This window comes from Eleutherodactylus coqui, chromosome 4 (assembly GCF_035609145.1).
Source record: "Eleutherodactylus coqui strain aEleCoq1 chromosome 4, aEleCoq1.hap1, whole genome shotgun sequence".
NCBI classification, from domain to species: Eukaryota; Metazoa; Chordata; class Amphibia; order Anura; family Eleutherodactylidae; genus Eleutherodactylus; species Eleutherodactylus coqui.
In genome coordinates, this window is record NC_089840.1 from 52,022,335 (window position 1) to 52,042,415 (window position 20,081).

Genomic DNA, 20,081 nt, shown 5'->3' on the forward strand with positions numbered 1-20,081 from the left:
GCGACCTAGAGCCCATTGTGCTCTATGACCGCAGATCTACCCGCAGCCCATATGCAAACACATTGTGTACGGGCTGCGGGTACCTGGGTCATCTCTAAGCGACGGCACGGGAAATAAAAACAAACAACGGTGTACTGTGCATGACCGCCTGTGTGAGTAGACAGTTATGCACAGTACATTACGCGGCCGTACGCAGGGTCACAGCTGGGCTCACAGATGGGATCCACTGCGGGCCTCCGCAAGCGGATTCCACCTATGGCCGTGTGAGCCCGGCGTTATTCAGACCGCTACCTGTAATCCGTAATTTACAAGAAGCCCCGGGAACGCTCGCCTTCATGCAGTTCCAGGAGCAGCTTGTTGAGCGCCTTCTGTGTGAGACCACCGCACCGCAGCAAGATTACAAAGCCTCACAGAGCGCCACTTTCTACACCCCATCCCCGCCACTGAGGTTACGAAATACCCCCCAAAAAGCATGAGAGGAGGGGGGATACACGGTTTTCTTGCCCCATGTGCCCAACCCAACCAGCCTCGGTAATTACCCCTGTTTTCGGACATAAAACGCAGTTTATATTATTACCTTTATCTAATATTTAGGGAATGCCAAAAAATGGGGATGATGGGGGGGGGGGGGGGGGGGGATTATTTTTAGGAAGTCAATTTTTTTTCCGTATAAGTGGGCAAAGGGGCCTGGAATTTATTCAGTTCTGCCCTGAAATCCAGCGGGCATTCCCTCCATTATGGGCCTAGCCATGTGTCCTGTAAGTAGATTAGGGCCACAATGGGTATGTTTCTGAACACGGGACAAACAGGGGTATCCATTTTGGGGTGGAAGTCTTTATTCCTATGTACCCTGTACAAAAAAACCTGTTTTTAAATTGACAAAATTGACAAAAAAATGAAAATCGTAATTTTTTTCCTTCTGCTTTGCTTAGATTCATTCAAATACTGTGGGGTCAAAATATGCAGTACACCCCCAGATGAATTTGTTAAGGGGTCTAGTTCTCAAAATGGGGTCATTTGTGGGGGTTCTCTATCATTTTGGCCGCTCAATGGCTCTACAAGTGGGCAATGGGGCCTGGAATTTATTCCGTTGTACCCTGAAATCCAACGGGTGCTCCTTCCATTATAGGCCTAGCCATGTTTTCTTTAAGTAGTTTAGGGCCACAATGGGTATGTTTCTGAACACAGGACAAACGGGGGTATCCATTTTGGGGTGAACGTCTTCATTCCTATGTACACTGGACAAAAAAAACTGTTTTTAAATTGACACAATTGCCAAAAAATGAAAATCATATTTTTTTTCCTTAGGCTTGGCTTAGATTCATTCAAAAACTGTGAAGTCAAAAAAATCATCGTACCCCTAAATAAATTCGTTAAGGGGTCTACTTTTCAAAATGGGGTCACTTGTGGGGGTTCTCCATCGTTTTGGTCACTCAATGGCTCTACAAGTGTGCAATAGGGCCTAAATCTCCTTCAAGCAAAATTTCTGTTCCGAAAGCCACCGGTTGCTCCTTTCATTTTGGGCCCCATTGTGCATACAGACGTAATACTAAGGCCACAATGGGTAACGGGACAAACAGGGGGATCCATTCTGGGGTGCAAATCCTCATTTTCATGTAAACTATAGAAAAAATTCCTGTCTTTAAAATGACATATTTGCAAAAATATGAAATTTTAGTTTTTCTCTTCTAAATTGCATTGACTCCTAAAAAACAAAACTGTGGGGTCTAAATACTCCTGACACCCCTCAGTGAATACGTTAAGGGGTGTAGTTTTTAAAATGGGGTCACTTGTGGGGGTATCTATCATTTTGACTCCTATGAACCTTTCCAATCCTGGCTTGGTGTAGGAAAACAAAGTGTTCCTCAAAATGCTGAAAAGTAATGTTACATTTGTACATCTCCTAAATGGTTAAAAAAACCGAAAGTTTTCCAATGTGCGCCCAAAATAAAGTAAACGGATGGAAATATATATCTTAGCAAAAATTTCTATATTATGTTTGCACATATTTGAGATATTGCAGTTGGAAATGTGAAAAAATGATTTTTTTTTTCAAAATTTCCCCAATTTTGTCGCTTTTAATAAATAAACACAAATTCTATCGGTATTTTTTTTCCGCCTAAATGAAGCACAACATGTGGCGAAAAAACAATGTCAGAATCGCTTGGTTATGCAAATCCTTTCTGGTGTTTTTCCATGCTAAATTGACACGTGTCAGATTAGCAAAATTTGGCCTGGTCATTAGAGCGCAAACAGGCTTGGTCACTAAGGGGTTAATAAATGATATAATTCTGGCCTCTCGCGGCCACCACTAGGGGGAGCTCACTAAATATGGAATTTATCCAGCTAGTATTAAAGGGGTTGTATCAGAATCACAAGTTATCCCGTACCCACAGCATAGGAGATAACTTGCTGATCGTTGGGGGGGGCTCCCCATTGATCCTGAAAACGGGGATCCTGTTTTCCCCAACCCTTCTATGGTTTGCTTCATCCTCTGCAGTGGGGAGGAGACTGAACTGCGCGCTGAGACCCCCGCTGATCTAGAGAAGAGGGGAGTAGTGACAGGCTGCGGGGGATATGGGTCCCTTATTAAGATTGGGGGGGGGGGTCTCATTGGTGAGACCCCCATGGATCAGCAACCTGTCCCCTATCCTGTGGATACAGGTTAACTTGTGATTTCTAGTACAACACCTTAAAGTCAATGAGAACTGTGTGAAAGGGGAAGTCCATGACTCTTTTTTGGATTTTGTGTTTTTTTTTGTATGACTTACCTCATGCTGGGTAATAAATTATTGTCGGGGGGGGGGGGGGGGGGAGAATCGGGAATTGGATCGTGCTCTCCGTATCACAGCAACATTGCATTCAATGGGGGCTGCCTGCAGTGCCAAACCGGGTCGCTACTCTACGGACAGCGCCAGTTGCTTACTGCGCTGTACGTACTGATAGCTGTATTGGCAGTGCTGATTGGCAGGGATCCCAATTGGTGGACCCCCACTGATCATCTAGTTATGACCTGTCCCGAGGGCAGGTCATCAATAGAAAGAAATCCCTCAAGTCCCAGACAACCCCTTGAATCTACATGTAGTGAGTGCCCCTAGTAGCGCCTGTATAAATCTGTATACAGTGAGCTCCCCCTAGTGGCGGTTGCATAAATCTGAATACAGGGAGCTCCCCCTTGTGGTGCCTATATAAATCTGATCAATGTGAGCTCCCCCTAGCAGTGCCTGCATAAGTCTGTGTACAGTGAGCTCCCCCTAGTGGTGGCTGTATAAATCTGCATACAGGGAGCTTTCCCTAGTGGTGCCTGTATAAATCTGTATAGAATGAGCGCCCTGTAGTGATGGCCGCATGTAAGAAACTGTACAAATGTGGTGGCAAGGAGCAGAAGCGGTTAAAGGGGTATTTCCATCTCGGGAATCCCATTCTAATGTGCGGTAAAGCACTCGCCCATTACAGGACCTTTTTAAAAAAGTTCCCCTTTTAAAAAGTGATTTTAGTCGTCTTTCAGATTGTTTCCTGCTCGTTGCCAAGGAAACCGACCACCGCGGCTATGGAGCAGAGATGGCGATGCTCTCTTCTGATGTTTGTGTCACTCTTCACTGTCCTTTTTTTGAGTTCTATTCATAAACCAGGCGGCACAGGATGAACTATGCTTACACAGATGGGGGAGAGCTGGGAGGGTTTGGAATCGGTGGAAAAGAAGTGAATCCCGTAAAATAAATGCTACGTCTGGAGCCGTAATCCAGGGGTTAACATTGACCTCCCTTATGTTTTCCTACTGGAGTATGTTTATGCGGGCTCTCTGTGTCTCTGCCAGCCAAAACATCCTTCTCATGACCCCTCTGGACTGCGTCCATCGCCAGATGTGTGACCCCCTCCCCCCCATCTGTCATCCTGTGACATGCCTCCACAATGGGGCTAATGGAGTGCACAGATGGATGCTCCGCCGCGCTGGGCCGAACGAGGGGGAATCTCTTTGTTGCTCATGGCAACCAATCACAGCGCAGCTTTCATGTTACCTCAGCAGGATAAAAAATGAAAGCTGCGCTGTGATTGGTTGCTATGGGCAACAGACAGACCCTCTTCCTCATGGGTGGTATAAACAATGCGAAAACCCGTAGGGTCACTCCATCCTTTTGTGGGGGCTTAGAAAGGTCACCATTTGTGCTATGGGGGCCCTCTATAATCAATGGACATAATGGGACTCAAAATCGCAGTTTTGGAGCAAGTGACAAAATTGCAACTTTTTGAGCGTTTACGCTGGCGTGCATTCACAGCCCCATATGCGTTTATAAAGCTGGTATCTACTTCAGTGGCAGCTGTATAAATCAGAATACAGTGAGCTCCCCCTGGTGGTGACTGTATATACTGAGCTTCCCTTGGTGGTGGCTGTATATATCAGTATACAGGGAGTATCCCCTCGGTGCTTCAGCACACTGGCGAGTGCGATATCGGGCCGTGGATATCACCGTAGCAGTCCATGGGAAAACTCATGGATGCGAGGGGTTTTCATGTAAAAATAGGCTTGCATCACTGCAGGGAATTCCTTCATCCCATTGCTCTTAATGGGGCGATAGCAGCGCCGGCCCCATTGAAATCAATGGGAGAACATCGCGATCCTCTGCCGTGGCGTTGAGATTGAAATTCATTGGTAATCCTTTTCTCTCACTCTCGCAACGAGAGAAAATCGCCTAATTTTCTCACCAGTGTGAAGGTGCCCTTAAGGTGGCGGTACATATCTGTATGTACTGAGCTCCCCCCTTGTCATGGCAGTATACATCTGTATGTACTGAGCTCCCCCCTTGTCATGGCTGTACATATCTGTATGTACTGAGCTCCCCCCTTGTCATGGCAGTATACATCTGTATGTACTGAGCTCCCCCCTTGTCATGGCTGTACATATCTGTATGTACTGAGCTCCCCCCTTGTCATGGCAGTATACATCTGTATGTACTGAGCTCCCCCCTTGTCATGGCTGTACATATCTGTATGTACTGAGCTCCCCCCCTTGTCATGGCAGTATACATCTGTATGTACTGAGCTCCCCCCTTGTCATGGCAGTATACATCTGTATGTACTGAGCTCCTCCCTTGTGGTGGCTGTATACATCTGTATGTACTGAGCTCCTCCCTTAAGGTGGCTGTACATATCTGTATGTACTGAGCTCCCCCCTTGTCATGGCAGTATACATCTGTATGTACTGAGCTCCCCCCTTGTCATGGCAGTATACATCTGTATGTACTGAGCTCCCCCCTTGTGGTGGCAGTATACATCTGTATGTACTGAGCTCCCCCCTTGTGGTGGCTGTATGCATCTGTATGTACTGAGCTCCCCCCTTGTGGTGGCTGTATGCATCTGTATGTACTGAGCTCCCCCCTTGTGGTGGCTGTATGCATCTGTATGTACTGAGCTCCCCCCTTGTGGTGGCTGTATACATCTGTATGTACTGAGCTCCCCCCTTGTGGTGGCTGTATGCATCTCTATGTACTGAGCTCCTCCTTGTGGTGGCTGTATACATCTCTATGTACTGAGCTTTCCTTGTGGTGGCTGTATACATCTCTATGTACTGAGCTCCCCCCTTGTGGTGGCTGTATACATCTCTATGTACTGAGCTCCCCCCCTTGTGGTGGCTGTATACATCTGTATGTACTGAGCTCCCCCTTGTGGTGGCTGTATACATCTGTATGTACTGAGCTCCCCCTTGTGGTGGCTGTATACATCTGTATGTACTGAGCTCCCCCCTTGTGGTGGTTGTATACATCGGTATGTACTGAGCTCCCCCTTGTGGTGGCTGTATACATCTGTATGTACTGAGCTCCCCCCTCGTGGTGGCTGTATACATCTGCATGTACCGAGCTCCCCCCTCGTGGTGGCTGTATACATCTGCATGTACCGAGCTCCCCCCTCGTGGTGGCTGTATACATCTGCATGTACCGAGCTCCCCCCTCGTGGTGGCTGTATACATCTGCATGTACCGAGCTCCCCCCTCGTGGTGGCTGTATACATCTGCATGTACCGAGCTCCCCCCTCGTGGTGGCTGTATACATCTGCATGTACCGAGCTCCCCCCTCGTGGTGGCTGTATACATCTGCATGTACCGAGCTCCCCCCTCGTGGTGGCTGTATACATCTGCATGTACCGAGCTCCCCCCTCGTGGTGGCTGTATACATCTGCATGTACCGAGCTCCCCCCTCGTGGTGGCTGTATACATCTGTATGTACTGAGCTCCTCCCATGTGGTGGCTGTATACATCGGTATGTACCGAGCTCCCCCCTTGTGGTGGCTGTATACATCGGTATGTACCGAGCTCCCCCCTTGTGGTGGCTGTATACATCTGTATGTACTGAGCTTCCCCCTTGTGGTGGCTGTAGACATCTGTATGTACTGAGCTCCCCCTTGTAGTGGCTGTATACATCTGTATGTACTGAGCTTCCCCCTTGTGGTGGCTGTAGACATCTGTATGTACTGAGCTCCCCCTTGTAGTGGCTGTATACATCTGTATGTACTGAGCTCCCCCCTTGTGGTGGCTGTATACAGATGTTTATCAAAATAATGGAAACTCATAGAATTGATGATAAACATGTAGATGTTGCCATTATTGTTATGTATATTTGTATGCAGGGAGCTTCCCCCTTGTGGCTGCTGTATATATCTCTCTGCAAGGAGCTCCCTCTTGGGGGGGCTTGCAGTAGTTAGAATGTTATCACTTAATTCTGCAACTGTTGGAATAGGATAAAGAATGACAGAGTTAGAATTGTATCCCATAAACCTGACCAGGTAGGATACAGTATATGGTTGGTGTATATGATATTTGCATATGTGGCATCTCCATTTGGATTATTTAATTTTTTGGGGGGGTATTTAAATACATTTGTATTGCTCTCACCAACCGCTCCAGATGATGCAAACACGGGGCGGCTGACCTTGACTGTATCCACACGCACTTGCATCCATTATATACTACTTTTGGTTCCATATTTGGTTACATATTGGTATGGGGGTCTATGCAGCTAACGTTCATGTATAACCTTTAGCATTTGCCCCTCATGTAATGTTTAGACACCAGGTATTACGCGTGTTTTGGCCCCTTTTTCATGTGTTTCTGTAGGTCGGTGGTATTTTTATCTTCATCACTTCTTGTCCAGCACTTATTTGAGGTTTTTGATAGTTTGTGCAGTTGGACTCGAACTGTTGGTTTGGATTCTCCTTTTTTGGCATTACTACTTTATATGGCATAGGATAAATAATGACCAGGCTATAATGATCTCCCATAACCCTCTATGATTTGTCTTCAGGTTGTGTGCTGCAGTGTAGTGGGCGACTGTCTACAATTTGCCGTGCGGGTCACCCGTACCCTTCCAGCTAACTCAGGATGCCAGGTGTACAGTGTGCGCATCACACCACTGCATATAAATGTAAGTATCATGGGAGCGTCATGCCTTCTGTTCATAGAGGTGCATTTACACTGAAAGATGATCGCTCAAACGACAGTTTGAGTGACAGTTTTCAGCGACCATCTTTGCATAACTCTTAAGTAGCTAATTAGCTACTTAGAGTTAAATGCAGGTGGAGCTGGACACTGCTTATAACTCCTAGAACAGCAGCTGTTTTGCATATGCAAACAGCTACTTTGTTCTCAGAGCTTTCAGCTGGTATCCTGTAGAGAAGTCCCAGTGGGATATCAGCTGAAAGAATGCTATCAGCGCCGCCCACTGAGAAAATCAGCATGCGGCGCTGATAACGGCCATTGGTGATTTCTAGCTTGCTAGAAATTAAAGATGAACGAATAGTGCACGATGGTGGCGTGTTTAGGCACAACGATTATCGCTCAAAAGATGGCTTTTGAGTGAATTTTTGAGCGATAACCGTTGTCTAAATGCACCTTTAGGGCTCATGTCCACGGGCAAAATAAGAATTAAAATCCGCAGCGGATTTTAACTCTTCTCCTGCCCGCGGATCCGCATCCCATAGGGATGCATTGACCACCCGCGGGGTAGATAAATACCCGCGGATGGTCAATAAAAGTGATTTTTTTTTAAATGGAGCATGAAAAAATCTGGACCATGCTCCATTTTCATGCGGGTCTCCCGCGGGGACGGCTCCCGCGGGCTTCTATTGAAGCCTATGGAAGCCGTCCGGATCCGCGGGAGACAAAAATCTGAGTTTACTCACACGCTCCGGTTCTTCTCTTCTCCGCGGCGCCATCTTCTCTCAGTCGCGGCCGGATCATTTTGCTTCGGGCCGGCGCATGCGCGGGGCACGTCACCGACGTCATCCTGCACATCCGCCGAGCCGAAGAAAGAAGATCCGGCCGCGACGCACAGAAGATGACGCCGCAGCGAAGAGAAGAAACGGAGCGGATGGGAGGTGAGTTTATTCTTATTTATTGTTATTTTCAGCGCTCATGTCCGCGGGGCAGGAGGGACCCGCTGCAGATTCTACATGGAGAATCTGCAGCGGATCTGATTTTCCCCGTGGACATGAGGCCTTAGGGGTTGGGATCTTCCTCTTGACCTCAAATATTGTTAAAGGGTTAACTCTTATATCATCGTGTGATCTTTCCACAAAAACATGGCTACATACATAACTTTTGGTAGAATAGTGTATTTATTGGACACCTAAGCGAGAATCACAAATAGTATTTATTTCCATATATTAATACATACAGGGGCTCCTTTGGCCCTAATTACATGGGATAATCATACTTTATCTGATATTTCCCTCCATTCATCCTGCAAATGTCTGATAAGATATCTCAATAAAGATGGATATATAAATAAATACTACTTTTGATTTTGGTAGGACAGTGTAGTGTCGTTTGGTTTATTTTGTATCTTGGCTCCACCAACTTCTTCTCTCCTTCCAGTTGGAGCTTCGTGTAAAAGAAGGAGATGGAAAAGACGTACAGGTCATGTGGTCCATGGGCAGCTTCTGCGATCTCGATCTGCAAGTTCAACCAAAAACTAAGCTGGAGGTCAGTCAGTAAGTTGTGTTGTTTTATCTCCTCCATGTTGGCTGTTGCTGCCGATGACTGACTAAACAAAGTTGAGATGTGGAATCAGGAGACTGAAAAAATGTATGAACTTGATGGGGAGGAGGGGATACGAATCTGTAATTCTATACATTTGAATTTCCCGTCATATATGTGTCATGTTGGCAGACTCCTGGAGCGAGTGCAATCAGGGAGACTCTGGAGGACATATTGAAGAACCTCATGGGTTGTGTCCGACCTCAAGTAGACCTCAGTGGCAAGCCTACAGATGTGATGGAGTATCAGGTAACAGAAAACGAAAACTACCCAAGAGATTTTACACATACGGGGCGGGCTCTACGCTCTTCAGGGGCAGTTCCTTGGTGTGGGGAAGGGGGTCTAAAATCGGGGGTGCCCTATACTTTTTCCCCTCGTCATCCTGACAGCATGCACATGGAGGTTGTCCGCTGGACACCTGTTGGGACAGAAAGCGAAAATACAAAAGGCAACTCCCACCACCGGCTCACCAGTGTCTTCCTGTCCCTACAGGACAGTCCAAGCGGGCCTCCAGGTGTATGCTGGAGGTGAACAAGAGGAAGAAGACTCCCATGCAGCCTGCCCGCCCGTGGGGGGACGACTTTCTGTTCGGGCTTGCGCGGGTGAGACCCTACGTGGGGACCCTCACCCGCAGGATTTTACCCAGCACTGTCCCCCTGTGGGAAGATCCTCCCCCGGTACGCTGCCCAGTGGGGTTGTCGTACCGGTAGGAAAACAGCCCCGGTACCTGCAGGGCTCGGACGCCGGCATCTCCAACAGATCGGGTATGCCAGCGGGGTAGAAGCGCTCGGCGCGGTCCGTTCGGCGGGAGAGCGGCACCATGTGGGTCTCCTAGGCGGCGGCTCTCGGGTGCGGGTCTGGTCGGCGTGCGCGGCGTCCCCACGTGTATCCTAGCAGCGGCGTCCCGGCGTATCCCCCGAGTCCGGCGCGGCGGCGTGACGTCAGCGCGGCCGCGTCACGGGGGGGGGGGGGGCCTCACTTAAAGGGGGCGTGTCGGCGCCAAATTTGAACATTTAAAAGGCTGGATTGCCCTGATCTCTCCTGTCTGCACCTTACTAAAGATGTCAGCCAGAGAGGACGCTGAAAGCAGCCTGCTGGTAAGTAGACTGCTTTGGAGGGGGGGGGGGGGGGATTGGAGAAACAAGTATCTGGTGCTGGAAGTCCTTTTTGCTGTCTCCGTCTCTTAGGACAGGGATGCACAAAAGGGTAGAGAGGCCAAAAAACGTGTGCGCAAATGTCCAGTTTGTTTGCGGCGACTAGAAGAGGGCCACACCAAGCCACTATGTGCGGACTGTACGGAGAAAGTGGTCCGTGAAGAGGGCTCCTCGGGCATGTCGGACATCCGGTCCATGATCCGCGAGAAAATTGAAGCCTCTCTCTCTTCTCTTTCTCTGCCGCCCCCCACGAAAAGGGTAAGACGGTCACGTATAGAAGAGTCGGACTCTGAGGAGGGACTCTTAGAAGATTCTCCTTCAGAATCCATGCCGCCCATGGAAGATGCAAGGAAGTATTTCTTTTCATCGGTGGACCTGGGTCAGCTGTTATCTGCAGTCCGGAGCACCATGCAGGTGGAGGAAGAGGTGCCGCAGCAGCCATCCTTTCAGGATAGCCTGTTCCGGGGGCTCCTACCACAGCCAAAACAGTCATTCCTAGTCAATGACCTCTTGAGACAGCTGATCCTGACGGAGTGGAAGCAGGTCGATCAAAAAAAATTTCTGTCCAAAGAATTTAAGGATCGGATGGTCTTCACACCAGGGGATATTGAGTTCTTAGAAACCGTCCCTAAAGTAGATCTGGCGGTCGCCAGGGTCTCAAAAAAAGCAGCCCTCCCCTTTGAGGACATTTCCCAGCTGCGGGATCCACTAGATACCAGAGTGGATTCGGCAATGAAAAAGGCCTGGGAGACCGCAGCCCTGACGGTCAAAGCCAACATCACGGCCACATCTGTGGCAAGATCTATGTCGGTCTGGTTGGATCAACTCCAGACGCTGGTTTCTCAGAAGGGCTCGAGGGAAGACCTCTCCAACTGCCTTCCCCTCCTCCAGCAGGCAACCGGCTTTCTGGCAGATGCCTCGATGGAGTCGGTGAGGTTCGGGGCCCGTTCAGCAGCCCTCTCGAACACGGCCAGGAGGGCGGTCTGGGTTAAGGCCTGGACAGGGGACAACGCTTCCAAGAATAGGCTCTGTTCCCTGCCCTTCCAAGGACACAGAATTTTCGGGCCCTCCCTGGATACTCTCCTAGAGAAGGCATCGGATAAGAGCCGGGGACTACCATCGGAGAAATCCTTTAAACGGCCTTCCTCCTCCTACCCTCCTCCCTTTGTTTCCTCCAGAACATACAAGGGGAAAGGGAAAACCGGATGCTGGTCCTATCCCAAAGGCGGAAAGGGTGAGAATCCACCTTCCAGGATCCTACAAGTAGGGGGTAGACTGAAGGGGTTCGCCCTTAGATGGAGTGAGATGACCTCCAATCCCTGGGCCTTACGCCTAGTCTATAAAATTGAATTTTCCTTCCCTCCTCCCCGGAGGTTCATGGTCACCCCCTGCCAGTCACCTGTGTCTGCTCAGGCCCTCCAGTTGGGGGTGCAGGAGCTGTTGTCCCTAAGGGCCATCACTCGGGTTCCCGCAGAAGAACTATTCAAGGGATGCTACTCCCCCTTGTTCTTAATTAAAAAACCCAACGGAACCTATAGAACCATAATTAATCTGAAATTCCTGAATAAATCTATCGCATATCATAGATTTAAAATGGAATCGGTACGGTCAGCAATCCCCTTAATTGCGCTGGGTAGTGTCATGGCCACCGTGGACTTAAAAGACGCCTATTACCATGTCCCTATACACACAGATTCCCAGCAGTTTCTGCGGTTTGCCCTGGTGATGGATATCTCTGTCTCTCACTTTCAATTTACGTGCCTGCCGTTCGGGATTTCCTCCGCACCCCGGGTGTTCTCCAAACTGGTGTTAGAGATGGTGGCGGCACTAAGGACTGACAAGGTGTTGATCGTCCCATACCTCGACGACTTCCTGATTATAGCAGGATCGGCCGCAGAACTCCGGTTCCAGGTCAACTTCGCACTCCGTCTGTTTGAGTCATTGGGCTGGATCATCAACTCCGCTAAATCCAGTCTTCTGCCCGAGCAAAGGAAAAAATTTCTGGGAGTGATTCTGGACTCACACCGCCAGTGCTCATCCCTTCCCCTAGAAAGGCAAAAAGCGATCCAAGACGAGTGTCGGGCATTTTCTCTAACCACCAAAGTCTCCCTTAGGAGAGGCATGAGGGTCCTCGGCCTCATGACATCTTGCATCGGGGTAGTCCCTTGGGCCCAGCTACATTGTAGAACTCTCCAAGACTTTATCCTTAGCAACTGGGATAAATCCCCCGCATGCCTGGATCGAGATGTCATCCTTACCCACAAGATAAAGTCCTCCTTGGAATGGTGGATGTCTATCTCCAACCTTGCCAAAGCCACGGCTTGGTACCCCGCATCCCCAGTATCCATCTTTACTGACGCAAGTGCAACTGGCTGGGGGGCCCACTTAGGCCGTCATTATGTCCAAGGGGGCTGGAACCGGGAGGAAGCTTCTCAATCCTCCAACTACAAAGAACTGTGCGCTGTCTGGAAGGCCATTCAGGGCCTCGAGACAGAGATCAGGGGTAGACACATTAGGATCTTTTCGGATAACATAACAACTGTGTCCCTCATTCGCCACCAGGGATCCACGCGGAACCCCCGACTCCAAGACCTAGCGGCGAAAGTTCTCGGGTGGATAGAGCAGCGGACACCTTCCGTCACAGCGTACCACGTAAGGGGCCCAGAGAACTCCATGGCGGACCATCTCAGCCGCAGGAAGATAGACCCCGGGGAGTGGACTCTGCATCCACACGCATTCCAGTTAATCTTAGAGAGATGGGGGACACCCAAGGTGGACTTGTTCGCCTCCCGGGAGAACACCAAGTGTCTCCGGTTTTTCTCCAGGGGAGCAGATGGGGACTCCCTGGGAATAGACGCACTGTCCCAGGCCTGGGATTGGGACCTTGCATACGCCTTCCCGCCTATCCCCCTGATTCCTCGGGTCCTAAGGAAAATTCAGGGGTCCCCAGGCTCCGTTATCCTGGTGGCCCCATTCTGGCCCAAGAGACCCTGGTTCCCGCTCCTGGCCGCTCTCTCGACACAGGATCCTCTACATCTGCCGCAGAGAGACGACCTCCTTCAGCAGGGTTCCCTGATATGCCCCAAGGTCCAACAGTTCAGGCTGGCGGCCTGGAAGCTGAGCGGGTAAAGTACCTGAGCCAGGGCCTATCAGGGAGGGTGACCACTACCTTATGTGAGAGCCTTAAAAGATCCACCAGAAAGATATACTCTAGGGTGTGGGATACCTTCTCTAGGTGGTTGGGGCATAGTATACATTACCTCCAACAGCCCGACATTAACAAAATTTTGGAGTTCCTACAGGATGGATTGGACATGGGGCTAAGACCTGGTACCCTTAAGGTCCAGGTGGCCGCCCTTGGGGCCTTCTTTGACTTCCCCTTAGGCGACCATAGGCTAGTTAAAGGGGTTGTCCCGCGCCGAAACGGTTTTTTTTTTTTTTCAACCACCCCCCCCGTTCGGCGCGAGACAACCCCGATGCAGGGGTTAAAAAAGAACACCGGACAGCGCTTACCTTAATCCCCGCGCTCCGGTGACTTCTTACTTACCCGGTGAAGATGGCCGCCGGGATCTTCTACCTCCGTGGACCGCAGCTCTTCTGTGCGGTCCATTGCCGATTCCAGCCTCCTGATTGGCTGGAATCGGCACATGACGGGGCGGAGCTACACGGAGCTACACCGAGCCCCATTGAGAAGAGAAGAAGACCCGGACTGCGCAAGCGCGGCTAATTTGGCCATTAGACGGCGAAAATTAGTCGGCTCCATGGGAACGAGGACGCTAGCAACGGAGCAGGTAAGTGAAAAACTTCTTATAACTTCTGTATGGCTCATAATTAATGCACAATGTACATTACAAAGTGCATTAATATGGCCATACAGAAGTGTATAGACCCACTTGCTGCCGCGGGACAACCCCTTTAAGAAATTTCTTAAAGGGGCAGTCAGACTCCATCCCTTTATAAGGGAAACCATGCCCCCATGGGACCTGAACCTTGTTTTGCAGGCCCTCTGTGCACACCCCTTTGAGCCCCTGGAAGATCTATCAGTAAAGATTCTCTCCTACAAAGTTGCCTTTTTAGTGGCCATCACATCCACCAGACGGATCGGGGAGATCCAATCCCTCTCGATTAGGACCCCATACATGACCACCTTCCCAGATAAAATCGAGTTCAGGGCTGACCCCTTCTTTCAACCAAAAGTTCTCACAGACTTTTACAGAGAACAGCGTATAGTACTTCCCTCCTTCTGCCAGGAACCCCGTAATACCACGGAACAGAGGTTCCATAATTTAGATGTTAGACGAGCAGTCCTGAAGTATTTGGAGGTCACACATTCCTTCAGGAAGTCTAACAACCTCTTCATTCAATTTCAGGGTCCACGCAGAGGAGGGGCCGCTACTAAGGACTCCTTAGCGCGTTGGGTCAGGAGGGCCATAGAAGAGGCGTACAGATCCCAGGGGATCCCACTCCCGGGCGACGTTGGAGCCCATTCCACTAGGGCGGTCGCCTGTTCCTGGGCGGAGAGAGCCCAGGCGACAACCGACCAGATCTGCAGAGCTGCCACGTGGTCGAGCACACATACTTTCGTTAAACACTATCGCCTGGATTTGGGGGCCAGCCGTGATATGGCCTTTGGGCGGAAGGTGCTACAGGCAGTGGTCCCTCCCTAAAGCCCTTGGTTGTTGGCATTCCTCCATGTGTATGCTGTCAGGATGATGAGGGGAAGACAGGAATTAGGTTTACCTGTTAATTCCTTTTCTTGAAGTCATCCTGACAGCATAGGGGCTTTTCCCTCCCCTTGAGTTATTTTTACGTGAAGTAACGTACTATGATTTCTATATTAAAAATGATTGGTTAAGCAAAGCCGGGTCACTGTAGTTATTTGGTACACACTGGTGAGCCGGTGGTGGGAGTTGCCTTTTGTATTTTCGCTTCCTGTCCCAACAGGTGTCCAGCGGACAACCTCCATGTGTATGCTGTCAGGATGACTTCAAGAAAAGGAATTAACAGGTAAACCTAATTCCTGTCTTCTCCAGAAGTAATATGATGTGAACATCCATAAGACTCATTCTCCTCATTAGCAGATAAGAAAGGGGGAAACGGACACAAGTTCCATTTGTTCTGTAAGAGGTAGGCAAGATGGTCAACAAGCTCCAAACCGTTTGAGAATGGCATGGTGATATATACCAGCACTGGGTCCATTCTATTTCGTCCTCCCTTAGCTATCATTATCGCAGAAGGACATCTTGGTCCAACTGCGGGTGATTTGGCTAAGTAGGGGCAGAGTCGGCCCCCACTACAGAGTGCTCACTCTGCTGCCTTGATAGCCCATAATAAGAGCGCAAGCAATGGGTTAAAATTTCCAGTCGCCCCTCTGCTCCAATGTGTAATATGGGAGACACCGGACCCCCACCCAATCAAACAATTAGTATAATGGAACGTTTGCCATCTCTTCACATTTCCAGAATATTCCTGGGATCCATTCTCCGGTAATCTGTCCTCCGAAACCACCACGAGCTCATGAGCTGAAGCTTCAAGTGCGCAATATCAAAGCAGCGCTGACGGGGGATGTCGACACCTCAGGTATTTTTTTTTAAATTCTTTTCAGATGCCAACTGTCATTTCTAATAGAGTAGAATTACAGTGTGGGCAAAAGGGGGCTTTGACATCTCACACCCACCTTCATATAGTCTACTCTAAACATCCTTCACCAGGCATCTCAAATGTAAAGGGACCCATGGTCTCCATATTAGAGATTGTACACATTGTCACCATGATCTCTCAGTAGTGCAGCCTCAAACACCATATAAAGTCCTGTGTCATGCTCCGCCCCTTATGCCCTGTAGAGGAAACGGTAAGTCCGTTTTTGCCCGGAGTGTTCCTTTAAGTCCGTTGTTCTTAGGGTCACATATTTAGCAGAGAATGTGCCCTCTATCTGCCCACAGGGATGTTGGTGTGTGCCGCGCAGCTGAATGACCCCTTGCAGAGGTTCACAACCGCAGCTGTACAACCGAGCTTGAACCCCAGCTGGGAGGAGGAATTTGTGTTGTAAGTATACTCTGGTCTCTGCTATATGCAATTCAGTTGTTGCTGATGTAATATACAAGGAGCACACAATCCTAAATGGCTCACCTGTCGGTATAAGAATCGTTGTGTAGTTGATTGCTTTCTGCAGTCTTTCTTCCCTTCATCTGCCTAACCTGACTACATGAGCTTTGTTTGTAGTCTGTTTCCATGGAGACACATAGGTCTGCATAAGAGCTGTATACATGTAGTGTTAGAAGATTTTTAATCAAGTCTATCTGAAAACCTGCTTCCTTTTTTCACTTTAGATGCATCGAGGCAATCAAGAATGTTTGTCAAAGTGAACATTTTCCCCAATCCTGAGTTTCCTGGTATAGAATAGACAGGAGTGAGCATTTCACACCTGTAAAGTCATTCAGACAACTACTATGTTTCCCCGAAAAGAAGACCCTGCCTTATATAAATTTTCCCCCCAAAAGAGGCAATAGGTCTTATTTTCGGGGGATGTCTTATATTTACTTAGCAGGTTCAGTCTGGGTTCTGCCGCTGCTCTCCGGACCTCCGACGTGCTGAGCTGCGTCATTGATTGGCCAATTCATAAATTCCACTCAGCCAATCAATGCAGCGTTTAATGAACCAATCTCAGCCATCGCATTGGTTCATTAAGCGTTACATTGCTTGGTTCTTCAGCGCTGCTCAGCCAATCAGAGCCATCGCTTCTTGGAGGTGGGATTTATGAATCTTGTAACCAGGAAGTGACCCGGACCAAGCCTGCTAGGGGAGTATGCCATTTTAAAAAAAGGGGAAAAAAATGTAATGCAGCTAGGGCTTATTTTCAGTGTAGGGCTTATTTTCAAGTGACATATCCCTCCTACACAAGAGAATGCGATGGAAAGTCTGCACGTGGATTTTGCCCGCTGGTAGGACTAAATCCCTGAACGACTAGTGTTGGATTCCACAAGTCTGGAGGTATCTCTAAACTTCTGTATTTCAACCAAACAGATCTGTTAAATCGTCTATGTACCCTATTTATCTCTCTGGGATTACAATGAGGCAAAACGTTGGTAAAAAGAGCAGAAACAAACAAACAAAACCGTTCTGGACAGAATCATGTTCCACTTCTGGAGCCCTGGGACTGAGATCATTTCTGGTCCCATAGGAATAGCTAAAATCTGTTGTTCTCAGTCAGGCAGGAAAAGGGCCGCCTTATATAGTGTTCTCCATTGGCGTGGCCTGACGGGACCTTCTGAAAACCCCTACGTTTCCATTCATGAATGTCAATGACATTACATATATGTGTTGGGAGCCGTGACAACAGTACTGTCATTGGGGGGGTTGGGATGATCCCTTTCGGATTTCAAATAATTTTTGGATTCCATCTCACTGTTCCTTCCGAACATTGTGATGACTGTCCTCCACCCATCTTATGTATATGAAGGGTCTGTGTACTGCCCCCAGGTGCCTGCTCAGAGGTAACACTCCTCTGCCGGTTAGAGCTGCCGATCACTAGAGAGCGAGGCAAGAAGAACCTCCAACTGTACAATGACGGCCTTCTTCTCTACAGAGACTCTGCACATTGCTGACATTTCTGTCTGAGCAGCACATTCTACTGAAGACCACCCATTGCTCAGAACATCCCCGTTTAGATTACACAGGGGTGCAGCTTCACGCCGCGCAACGATTTGGCAAACAAATGGTCCTACGGATGAGAGTGCTTGTTAAAAGGCCTTACCTGCCTGCAGACCATTCAGTCCTGTTTATGGGGGTCTGCCAATGAAATCCAGGCTACTGACTAAGGGCGCTTTTACACGCAGCGAGAAATTGTTCGCAGTGACACAGTTCGCTCGGGGGTTCAGTTTAAACACTAAGATAAAGCGTTTATTCTTTAATGGGACTGTTCAGTTCGCCACACCAGTAAATTAGGGACTGAAAGATTGGTGTTTTAAAAAACCAGGCTGTTGTGGTCCTAAAGGACCAGACACTTTTAAGGGATTTTACCAATGTGGGGGTTGCACTGCCCCCCATTTTTATGTTTGTTTTTTTACTTCTTTAGCTACCAAAATTATGTTTGCTTTTTCTACTCATTACATAAAGGGCTTTTTTTTTTTAAATATTGGGGGTAAAAAGCTAAAAAAAACCCCTTTAATTTATTTTTAAAATCATTATATTTTACCTAAAATCCAGTATGTGAATTTTCTTATTTGTTTCGGATGTTTTGTAGATAATTTGTATACTTCTAGATTACAGGGCGCAATTAGTGAATGATGATTTTTATGGCTGTATGTAATGAGTGATAAGTGAACGAATTCTCCTTCAGCCGTTGCCGCTTACACTGGGCGATTAGCCTGGGTTCACACGGGATGGATGTGGAAATTCCATGCAGAATTTCTGTGCGGCTACTCCGCTCGCGGTTCCTAATCCCAGAATTAGCCAGCCCTCGTCCACACGGGGCAGCCAATCCGTCGTAGAAACCAGCGATGCGGTGCAGCATTTCAGTTCTATCTTTTTATTTTTTCCTGTCCCGGCCTCACTCCTCTCGATGGGAAGAGAAAGCCGCAACTGAACGCTGGCGGACGAACCACTCCAAAACCTTTGGCAAAATGCTGCACGTTTTGAAGCTGCGGCTCTCCCGCGGAAATCTTGCGGCTTTTTGTCGCGGCCAAGCTGCGGTATTTCCGTCCCGTGGGAACCCAGCCTTCAAATAGCAACAATCCAGTGATATTTATTTATTTTTTGACAATAATGGTTTTGTGTAAAAGCGCCCTAAATAAGCCTGCCGCTGTGACTCTCACCCCCTGCCCTGCAGGCTATCGCTACTACTAGTTACTGTTCGCACAGGACTAACACTATTGGGGAATGTAGAATTGTAAAAGATCGTCTTCCTTTTCCCTTTTTGTCTTGCAGTGAACTGAATGCAAAATCCAGAGAGCTGCAGCTGCAGATTTCGGAATCTGGGCCGCCTGCCGGCAGTAAGTGCGGCGCCCCTTAGACAGTAACCGCTCACTGCATTATTCAGGATTTTCTTAAAATATTTAGCGGGGTCTTCTCTCCCCGCTGCGTGTAAAGTAGCAGCAGTATTCCTGTCCGCGGCTCTGATGGCCCAGATGACTTCAGAATCCAATGTCAAACATTCTGGATGATTAAACAAGGATTTATTACATTAACTTTCAAGTTACAGATTTTCAGAATAACTAAATGTTACATTAACCCTTTAACTACTGACCACTTCATGTAAGAAACTGCGATACTTAGTTCAGGAACTTTTGTACACAGCGATGATTTTTATGTTTAATTAATAATTATAATCTGTATATAGCGCCAACTTATTCCACAGCTCTTTCAAAGCACAAACAATACGACATTTACATATGGTATTCAAGTAGGGGGAAACAAACGGGGGGGGGGGGGGGATGCAGGAGGTACAGGGGCAAGAGATGAGGAACGGGAACACAAACAATACTACAAACTACACCTGGGGGGTGATTAGGAGGTACAGGGGCAGGAGACGTACACGGTAGGCAAAATGGAGACTGTGGGGGGGCAGGGGGCATGTTGTGGGGGTGGGGGACTGGATCATGAGGTTTGGTGTGCGTTTTTAAGGCAAGTCTGTAGTTCGGGGATTGCCCAGATGTTTTGGGGTAGAGCGTTCCAGAGGATTGGTGCTGCTCTAGAGAGGTCCTGGAGGCGAGCATGTGAGGGTTGAATTAGAGGGGCATTGTCTCTCCGTGTGTTAGCAGAGCAGAGTGTGTGGGCTGGGTGGTGTACGGACAGGAGGGAGGCTATGTACGGTGGCGCGGTGCCATGGAGAGCTTTGTGGGTGAGGGTGATCAGTTTAAATTTTGTTCTGTAATACATTGGCAGCCAGTGCAGCAACTGGC

The 20,081-nt window shown here is 48.6% G+C and overlaps 1 protein-coding gene across 2 annotated transcripts in view; it reads left to right on the forward strand.

The window, feature by feature from the left end:
- Nucleotides 1–20,081, forward strand: part of C2CD2 (C2 calcium dependent domain containing 2) — a 60,420-nt gene that overhangs the window by 22,929 nt on the left and 17,410 nt on the right. For both annotated transcript variants that reach the window (XM_066599412.1, XM_066599413.1), the window contains exons 4-9: nucleotides 7,296–7,415; nucleotides 8,867–8,974; nucleotides 9,161–9,277; nucleotides 15,645–15,762; nucleotides 16,125–16,227; nucleotides 19,108–19,172. In XM_066599412.1, the coding sequence (XP_066455509.1) occupies nucleotides 7,296–7,415; nucleotides 8,867–8,974; nucleotides 9,161–9,277; nucleotides 15,645–15,762; nucleotides 16,125–16,227; nucleotides 19,108–19,172 (631 nt within the window). The remainder of the gene's footprint in view (nucleotides 1–7,295; nucleotides 7,416–8,866; nucleotides 8,975–9,160; nucleotides 9,278–15,644; nucleotides 15,763–16,124; nucleotides 16,228–19,107; nucleotides 19,173–20,081) is intronic.